Here is a 10,544-nt window from a genome sequence, read left to right as displayed (position 1 = left end):
TTGTACAGAAAAACGGAAAGTTTTTTTTTTAAGTCAAGAAATCATTTTTTTTTAATTTTATTTATGTTTTGACGTGGTGTTCAGCTCTCATGAATCTAAGTTCTGTACTGCGAGCCAATATGTGACTGTTGCTATATGTGGTTGATTCATCAGAGGTAGATCAAGGGTGGATGAAGGGGGGGGGGGGGTTGTTACAAAGGGTGGGTTTACAAAGACATATTTGTCCACCAAGGGCAGGATTCAGTGTCGTAGCTAAGGAGCTGTGGGCCCCGATGCAAGTTTTACAATGGGGCCCCCTGAGCACTCTATACATAACAATTTATACGGCTCACCAAAACCTGCCAATGACAACTACAGCATCAGAGGAGCAAGAAAAATTTGGTTGTATTTCTTGAATCGAACAGAAATATAATATAAAAAATTGTATGTTTAAGGCCTGGTACACACCATGCAATTTCCCGTCAGGTCCATGAATCAAATCAATAATTTCTATTCCTATCGATAAAGACATCATTTTTCCGATCACTACAGCACCAAATCGATTCTGTTATCGATCAGGAGCAAATTGGACTTGTCGGAAAATATCGTTTCAACCTTTCGATCAGATGGGAAATTGCATGGTGTGTACCAGCCCTAATGCTAGCTACACACAATGCGAGTTCCCATCTAATCGATGGGTAATCTGATGGGAAGTTGTATTGTGTGTACATGTCCACACTGCTCCTAATCGATAAAGGGATCGATTTTCTGATTATAAATTTGCATAATCAATCAGAAACATATTGGACAGGTCAAAAAAATCGTCTGATTCCTTTCGATCGGAACCGAAGTTGCATCATGTATCCCCAGCATAATGTGGATCTGGCCATACATTGAGTGATGTATGGCACATGCCTGATACAAACAATTCAATTTTCCGTCAGATTGATGGTCGAATCGGTTATTTCCAACAGGTCCGTTATGATTTCTGATCATTTTTATGATCGATTTTGAATAGAAGTGATCAGAAAAACGAGTGTAAATCAGAACGGAACTGTTGGAAATTATTGATTTGGCCGTCAGTCTGACGGAAAATTGCATGGTGTGTAGTAGGCATTACAGTGGGATGCGAAAGTTTGGGCAACGTAGTTAATTGTCATGATTTTCCTGTCTAAATTGTTGGTTGTTACGATAAAAATTGTCAGTTAAATATATTATATAGGACTCACACACAGTGATATTTGAGAAGTGAAATGAAGTTTATTGGATTTACAGAAAGTGTGCAACAATTGTTTCCCACTTCCACAAGTGGGGAAAAAAACAGCCCCCTTCGCAACAATTTGCTAATAAATATACTGTAACAGCTGCTCCCCCTGGCGGCCGGCTGCGGCACACGTCTCTGCGCTGTCTCCTCCCTTCCCTGTACATTCCAGAGGATCCCGGCAGGGCTGAGAGGCAGCGGGAGGGAGCAGCAGCTTGTGTTGTGTCCGGAGCTGAGCGCACAATGCTGCACCGGGGAGCCGGACTGAGCAGGATTATAGCAAGTGATGAGGAGGAGCGTCTGCAGTGACCTCAGATAACCGGCCCTTGTCCTGCCAGGCACTGCTGTATCCCCAGTCTCCCTCCATCCGCACATGCTGCCGCTCCACTGTGTGCCCAGCACTGCACTCCTCCCCTCCCTGTGACTCACGGAACATGCTGGAGATCGCCGAGCGCCAGGGGGAGGGCTGGAGCCCCGCACGTTAGCAGCTCTCTGCAGACCCCCATGTACCATGGCCCGCTGGATACCCTCCAAGAGGGAGAAGTTTGGAGTGGGTGAGTCCGCTGTGCTTCCAGCACTCTCTCCTCTGTCCTGAAGATTCAAAACCCGCAGACAGAGCGGTGCAGTTATCTGACAATCATGCCTGGTTGCCAACTGCCCCAGACATCCCTGCACTGCACAGCCCTTAGCTGATTTATTTTAAACTTATTCCTTGAGTTATTCATCTACTTTGTTTGTATTTGGTTTGTTAGTATTCAATTTCTTAAAAATGCGAATAACCTGCAGAAGTCATTACGGTTTGTAATGACCAGAACGTCACTGTTATCTGTTGCTTGTGATTGGGAAATGTAATCCTCAGTGTCTGTCTTTAGGAATTATTGCCCAGTGCTAGGCAATCCTTGTAGCTAATCCTTGTAGTTAGGTACTTTTTTAGTTTTAATTTTCTTAAAGGGAACCTGTAGTGAAAGACCTATGGAGGCTGACATATTTATTTCCTCTTGAAGTGAACCGAATGGGGAAAAAAAGAAAACGAGTTTCACTTACCTGGGGCTTCTACCAGCCCACTGCAGACGTCCTATGCTCGCGCCATCCTGGAACGATGCTCTGTTCCCCAGCCGCAACTCTGTTTCGTTTTACACAGACTGGCCAGTCGATGTATACTGCACCTATGCAGCTCTGGCCACGCTCGTCCTTGTGTCGCCAGTAACGTATTGCACAGGTGCAGTACTCAGAAATCTCATACTGCTCTGCGTGTTGCCAGAAAAGTCCTGCGCTGTACTCAGAAATCTCGTACTTTGCCTGCGCAGGATGCTCCTGGCGACGCGGGCGGCCAGGGCCATGTAAGCACAGTATACATTGACTGGCCAGTCAGTGTAAAATGAAACTGAGCAGCGGCGGGGGACTGGAGCATCGTTCCAGGACGCCGCGGGCACAGGACGTCTGCAGGGGGCTGATAAAAGCCCCGGGTAAGCAAAACTCATTTTTATCCACTTGATCTATCGTTACCTTAAACATTACTAGTTGCTTGGCAGTCCTGCTGATTATAAATCACATACCTGAAACAAGTGTATTTGTCAGATCTGCATGCTTGTTCAAAGTGTGTTGCTAAAAGTATTAAAGTCAGAGGATCATCAGGATAGCTGGTATTGTTAAAAGGACAACTGAAGTGAGGGCTGGTTCACACTTGGGTGTTTTTCAGCGCTTTAAACGCTGTTGCTAATGTATCTCTATGGGATCATTCTCACAGCAGCGTTTGCGATTTGTATAAATCGCAAACGTAATGCTGCATGCATCACTTGGGGGGGGGGGGGGGGTGATTGCGATGCGATTCTCTTTCTGTTGAACAGCAATCACAACGCAAATCATGGCAAAAAGTTACGCAAATCCTGTTTTGCGTTCAGAGCGTGAACTAGCCCTGATAGGAATATGGAGGCTGCCATATTTAAAGGGATCTAAGCAGCTCCTGTTAATTCCTTTTACAGGACAATTGTAGTGATAGTGAGAAGAATATGGAAGCTGCCATATTTATTTCCTCTTAAAGCAAACCAGACACGGGAAAAGGAAAAAAAATGTATACATATCTGGGGCTTTCTCCAGCCCCATGCGCACGGATCGTTCCCACGCCGCCATCCTCAGATGTTTGCAGCTACTGGGTCCCATCACCGACGTCATTGGAGCCAGCCTATGCAGGAGAAGTGCGCCTTTTACGTATCTCTCTGCGGCTGCTGGAGAGATACGCAAACGGCGCACTTCTCTTACACTAGACTGGCTCTGACTGACGGCAGTGTGGGGCCCCGGTTCCCAGAGCTGCAGACATCGGAGGATGGCGGCATGGGAGCAATCCAGGTGGATGGGGCTGGAGGAAGCCCCAGTTGTTTATAATTTTTTTTTATTTCCTTTTTGTCTCTGGTTTACTTTAAACAATACCAGTTGCCGGGCAGTCCTGCTGATCTCTTTGGCTGCGGTAGTGTCTGTCACACACCTGATCTGCTGCATGCTTGTTCGGGGTCTATGGCTTAAAGTATTAAGAGGCAGAGGATGAGCAGGACTGCCAGACAACTGGTATTGCTTATAAGGGTATAAATATGTAAGCCAGGCAACTGGTATTGCTTAACAGGAAATAAATATGTCCGCTTCTATATCCCTTTCACTTTAAATGCAGCCAGCTACTAAAAAATTCCTCCCGGCACCTGTATTGGGCAGACAGGCCAGATTCCATATTGATTTGATGTCCACGTTTGATACAATTCTGGCAGATAAATGGACTGCAGAGGAAATTCAGCTGTTTTTTTAAATCTTTTATGTTGGCTGTGGAATTTATGATGCTTTTGCAATTTGTGAAAATCGATTAGATTTAATCTTTATGCTGCATATATTAATGATCTAAAAGGGAAAATCAGTGTATCATATTTGTTTTCTTTATTTTTGCTTATTACTGCCAGATAAATCTGCACTGCTGTAGTTTGCATGAATTACCCTTTGCTGTTTGCTTACAAACACTGATTGACTCACATGTCACTGTAAGCTGCCCTTGCTTTCTCATTGAATTTCTCTCTAGTAAGCTGCCTGTGTATTGAGCTGCGGGTACAAAGCACACTGGGATATTGTGCATGTGGAGTAATTTGTGCATGACATAATCTTGCATGGATCATTTTCACACAGATAAAAGTCCCAAGATGTTAATATTCTGCTTCCTGATTCTGGGGGGTGTTCAGTAACTGCAAGTGGTGTGTGTGTGTGTGGCAAACTCCATACATAACTAACTGCACGGGGTGTGTGTGGGTGTGTGAGACAAACCCCATACATAACTAAGGCCTGGAACCCACTGCAAAATGCTATCGCTAATCGCAAGCGCTAGCATTTTGTATGAGCAGTTTGTCAGCGGTTTCATGAGCGTTTTAGGAAGTGATTTTACAAAGTGTATCAATTTGCCAGCGATTGTGTAGCAATTATTTTAAAGTCTGATTGGTACTTTCAATTAATTTTAATTTTCTTAGTGTGTGGTAAGGTTAAAACGCTAGCAAAATCGCTCCATGCAGGTTTTAATGAGCGATTAAGCCAGCGTTTATATACTTTACATTGAAGCGCTAACGCTCCCAAAATGCTGCATGTCCTGCGTTTGCGATTTGAGGAATCGCAAACGCTCCAGTGGAAGTTGCCCCATCCATTAACATTGGCTGAGCGTTTTCCCATCCATTAACATTGGCTGAGCGTTTTGGCAAAACGCTAGAGTTTTGAATCGCTTCAGAAATGCTTACAAAACCGCTCTTGTGGGTTCCAGCCCTAACTGCACGGGGTGTGTGTGGCAATCCCTATACATAACTAACTGCAGTGTGTGTGTGTGTGTGTGTGTGTGTGTGTGTGTGTGTGACAAACCCCATACATAACTAACTGCACTGTGTGTGTGTGTGTGTGTGTGTGTGTGTGAGACAACCCCCATACATAACTAACTGCACTGTGTGTGTGTGTGTGTGTGACAAACCCCATACATAACTGCACTGTGTGTAGTGTTGGGCGAACAGTGTTCGCCACTGTTCGGGTTCTGCAGAACATCACCCTGTTCGGGTGATGTTCGAGTTCGGCCGAACACCTGACGGTGCTCGGCCAAACCGTTCGGCCATATGGCCGAACTAAGAGCGCATGGCCGAACGTTCCCCGAACGTTCGGCTAGCGCTGTGATTGGCCGAACGGGTCACGTGGTTCGGACCCGAACGCGCTCTGATTGGCCGAACTGTCACGTGGTTCGGGTAAATAAATACCCGAACCACGTCATATCTCCGCCATTTGTCTGTGGGTTTAGCTTTGGGTAGGCAGGCAGGGTAGTTCGCGCTCCAGCCACGCTAGCCAGGGTCCCCCCCAGTCATTGTGTGTCACTGCTGGGAACAGTAGTACACCGCTCGTTCAGCCACACTATATAGCATTCTGTGTACTGTTCTGTGTCTGCTGGGAACAGTAGTACACCGCTCGTTCAGCCACACTATATAGCATTCTGTGTACTGTTCTGTGTCTGCTGGGAACAGTAGTACACCGCTCGTTCAGCCACACTATATAGCATTCTGTGTACTGTTCTGTGTCTGCTGGGAACAGTAGTACACCGCTCGTTCAGCCACACTATATAGCATTCTGTGTACTGTTCTGTGTCTGCTGGGAACAGTAGTACACCGCTCGTTCAGCCACACTATATAGCATTCTGTGTACTGTTCTGTGTCTGCTGGGAACAGTGGTACACCGCTCGTTCAGCCACACTATATAGCATTCTGTGTACTGTTCTGTGTCTGCTGGGAACAGTAGTACACCGCTCGTTCAGCCACACTATATAGCATTCTGTGTACTGTTCTGTGTCTGCTGGGAACAGTAGTACACCGCTCGTTCAGCCACACTATATAGCATTCTGTGTACTGTTCTGTGTCTGCTGGGAACAGTAGTACACCGCTCGTTCAGCCACACTATATAGCATTCTGTGTACTGTTCTGTGTCTGCTGGGAACAGTAGTACACCGCTCGTTCAGCCACACTATATAGCATTCTGTGTACTGTTCTGTGTCTGCTGGGAACAGTAGTACACCGCTCGTTCAGCCACACTATATAGCATTCTGTGTACTGTTCTGTGTCTGCTGGGAATAGTGGTACACCGCTCGTTCAGCCACACTATATAGCATTCTGTGTACTGTTCTGTGTCTGCTGGGAACAGTAGTACACCGCTCGTTCAGCCACACTATATAGCATTCTGTGTACTGTTCTGTGTCTGCTGGGAATAGTGGTACACCGCTCGTTCAGCCACACTATATAGCATTCTGTGTACTGTTCTGTGTCTGCTGGGAACAGTAGTACACCGCTCGTTCAGCCACACTATATAGCATTCTGTGTACTGTTCTGTGTCTGCTGGGAACAGTAGTACACCGCTCGTTCAGCCACACTATATAGCATTCTGTGTACTGTTCTGTGTCTGCTGGGAACAGTAGTACACCGCTCGTTCAGCCACACTATATAGCATTCTGTGTACTGTTCTGTGTCTGCTGGGAACAGTAGTACACCGCTCGTTCAGCCACACTATATAGCATTCTGTGTACTGTTCTGTGTCTGCTGGGAACAGTAGTACACCGCTCGTTCAGCCACACTATATAGCATTCTGTGTACTGTTCTGTGTCTGCTGGGAATAGTGGTACACCGCTCGTTCAGCCACACTATATAGCATTCTGTGTACTGTTCTGTGTCTGCTGGGAACAGTAGTACACCGCTCGTTCAGCCACACTATATAGCATTCTGTGTACTGTTCTGTGTCTGCTGGGAACAGTAGTACACCGCTCGTTCAGCCACACTATATAGCATTCTGTGTACTGTTCTGTGTCTGCTGGGAATAGTGGTACACCGCTCGTTCAGCCACACTATATAGCATTCTGTGTACTGTTCTGTGTCTGCTGGGAACAGTGGTACACCGCTCGTTCAGCCACACTATATAGCATTCTGTGTACTGTTCTGTGTCTGCTGGGAACAGTAGTACACCGCTCGTTCAGCCACACTATATAGCATTCTGTGTACTGTTCTGTGTCTGCTGGGAACAGTAGTACACCGCTCGTTCAGCCACACTATATAGCATTCTGTGTACTGTTCTGTGTCTGCTGGGAACAGTAGTACACCGCTCGTTCAGCCACACTATATAGCATTCTGTGTACTGTTCTGTGTCTGCTGGGAATAGTGGTACACCGCTCGTTCAGCCACACTATATAGCATTCTGTGTACTGTTCTGTGTCTGCTGGGAATAGTGGTACACCGCTCGTTCGCCACTGTATAGCATTGTGCTCTGTGTCGCTGCTGGGAATAGTGGTACACCGCTCACCCGTCACTGTATAGCATTGTGCTCTGTGTCGCTGCTGGGAATAGTGGTACACCGCTCACCCGTCACTGTATAGCATTGTGCTCTGTGTCGCTGCTGGGAATAGTGGTACTGTATAGCATTTCTGTACTGCCACTGTACTGCTGCCAGTCAGCGTGTACTGTAAGGATAAGTGAAATGAGGAAGAAATCCGGTGAAAGAGGGAGGGGCAAGGGAAGAGGTGTTTCCCCTGACGGTTCACGTACAGGCCACAGGGGAGCACCCAAGAAAACCCACTCAATACCGCCCATGTTGTCCAGGACAACAACCCTCACAAATCCAAAAGAACAGGACCAGATAATTACTTGGATGACCTCTCAAGCGTCCAGCAGTGGGTTAAGCAGCACCAGCACATCACGCACGAGGTCCGAGTCCTCAGCCAGTTACAAGGAGCCAGTGGGCACAAAGCTGACACAACCGGCAGCGACACCACGCACACAACTGCCAGATAACCAGTCCGATGAATTACCTCAGGACACAATGGGGTATTCGCAGGAGCTATTCCCAGCCCAACAAACTTCCACCTTTCAAAGGTCAATGGAGGAACAGCCAGAAATGTTGTGCCTGGATTCACAACCGTTAACTGTGGGAAATGCACCGCGCACTGAAATACAAGGCGAGTCCGAAGAGGACTCGGAAACCCAAATCCCAGAGCAATTTGGGCAGGAGGGGTTGCAATTGCAGGAGGTCGGCCGACAAGATCTGGAAGACGACGTTGGAGTGTGCTGCGCAGAGGTTGTTGTGGGGAGCTCTACTCCACGGCGGTGGCCCACAATGACATATGACGAGTTTGAGGAGATGGAAGAGGAGGGTATGGACAATGTGGACAGAGACCCAGATTTTGTTTGTGAACGAGAACATCGCCGTCGTAGCAGCAGCACAGATGAGTCTGTTGAAGAACACACTGCTGCACGAGTTCGCCTTGTGCCACAAGGTAGGCGGCGCGCAATTTCAGGCACCACAAGCGTGGAAGTTCAAGTGAGAGGCAAAAGAGGAGCAAACAGAAATCGCCAGCAAGGAGGCAGGTGCTCCAAAGTCTGGGCTTTCTTCGAAGACTGCACTGAGGATGTTACCATGGCGATTTGCAAGGTGTGCAAGACCCGCCTGAGCAGGGGGAAAAATATTAACAACCTCTCCACCACCAGCATGAGCCGTCACATGCTATCCAAACATCCCACTCTTTGGGCAAACGCGTCAGGACAGGGTACCAGAAACAACACTGCCTCCCTTGGGTTCACCAGACTCACCACCAGACCCGCCTCAGCAGCAGCAGTAGCCCAGCCATTGCGTGGTTCACAACATTCACAAACATCAGACGACGCTGACACTGTCACTTTCCGGAGTAGTGCTCTTGAGGTCTCCCAGTGTTCATCAAACACAACAACCAACAGCCCTTCCGTGTGCAGCGCTACGGTTCAGTTGTCTGTGTCGGAGATGTTTGAGCGCAAGAGGAAATTGCCAGCAAATGACCCCCGGGCCGTGGCAGTAACAGCCAGCATAGCCAAGCTTCTGGCCTGCGAAATGCTGCCATATCGATTGGTGGAGACAAACAGCTTCAAGGGCATGATGTCAGTGGCCATCCCACGTTACGTGGTTCCCAGCCGCTACCACTTTGCACGCTCTGCAGTGCCTGAGTTGCATGAGCACGTGGTCAGCAAAATAACCCGAAGCTTGAAGAATGCCGTTGCCTGCAAGGTTCACCTCACCACTGACACCTGGACGAGTGCGTTCGGCCAGGGTCGATACATCTCCCTTACCGCGCACTGGGTGAACCTTGTGGAGCCTGGCAGCGATTCCTCACCTGCTACGGCACGGGTGTTGCCCACGCCACAAACAGCTGCACCGCCGTCCCTCCCACTGGATAACAGCAGCACCTACCTCTCTGACTCCTTCTCCTCCAACGCATCTCAAAGCTGTACCTCATCCGGAAACGCTAACCCAGCAGCAGTAGGATCGTGGAAGCAGTGCAGCACAGCTGTTGGCATGCGTCAGCAAGCGTTGCTGAAGCTAATCTGCCTTGGGGATAAGCAGCACACAGGGGAGGAAATTTGGAGGGGAATAAAGGAACAGACGGATTTGTGGCTGGCACCGCTGGACCTGAAACCGGGCATGGTTGTGTGTGATAATGGGAGTAATCTCATTCGCGCTTTAAGGTTGGCTAAGCTGACACACATCCCTTGCCTGGCGCACGTGATGAACCTAGTAGTTCAGCGGTTCCTGAGGACATACCCAGGCGTGCCCGATCTGCTGTTGAAGGTGCGTCGAGTGTCCAAACATTGTAGAAATTCCAGTACTGCTTCGGGGGCACTCGCCAAGATGCAGGAGCGCTTCAATCTCCCCCACCATCGCTTGCTGTGTGATGTCCCTACGCGCTGGAATTCTACTCTGCACATGCTAGCCCGCTTTTGCGAGCAGAAGAGTGCAGTGGTCCAGTACATGACGGCGCATCCGGCCAGCTGCCAAGCTTCTGTGGATCCGATTGGGCCAACATGTTGGACCTCTGCCAAGTCCTCCAAAATTTTGAGCAATCCACGTTGCTTGTGAGCAGTGACAACTCTTCAGTCAGCATTACCATACCACTGCTGTGTTTACTGAAGAGGTCGATGTTAAAAATCAAGGAAACAGCTGTCATGATGCAACTGGGGGAATCTGAAGGAGAAAACGATCAGCGTGATGGTACCAACATCAGGCCATCCGCCTCAGGGAACGCTGGCCCCAGCAGCTATGACGAAGAAGAGGAGGAGGAACAGCTGGAGTTGGAGCAGGAATTTCATGCCACCACTGACGAGGGCCAGAGCGGTGCACGTTGGACTTCCACAATTCAACGCGAATGGTCAGCAGAAGCAGACCAGGAGGAAGGTGACGACTATGATGCATCACAACAACTATCACAACGCTCACAAGAGGATGATGAGGATTCTGGTAGGACTCT

The 10,544-nt window shown here is 48.4% G+C and overlaps 1 protein-coding gene across 2 annotated transcripts in view; it reads left to right on the top strand.

Moving 5' to 3' along the window:
* Positions 1 to 1,421: 1,421 nt before the first annotated feature.
* DOCK5 (dedicator of cytokinesis 5) overlaps positions 1,422 to 10,544 on the top strand; it is a 205,088-nt gene continuing 195,965 nt past the window's right edge. For both annotated transcript variants that reach the window (XM_068274725.1, XM_068274727.1), the window contains exon 1: positions 1,422 to 1,794. In XM_068274725.1, the coding sequence (XP_068130826.1) occupies positions 1,752 to 1,794 (43 nt within the window). In that variant the 5' untranslated portion in view covers positions 1,422 to 1,751. The remainder of the gene's footprint in view (positions 1,795 to 10,544) is intronic.

This window comes from Hyperolius riggenbachi, chromosome 3, assembly GCF_040937935.1.
Source record: "Hyperolius riggenbachi isolate aHypRig1 chromosome 3, aHypRig1.pri, whole genome shotgun sequence".
NCBI classification, from domain to species: Eukaryota; Metazoa; Chordata; class Amphibia; order Anura; family Hyperoliidae; genus Hyperolius; species Hyperolius riggenbachi.
Note: the sequence above shows the minus strand (reverse complement) of the source record. Positions and strands in the feature narration are given on the sequence as shown.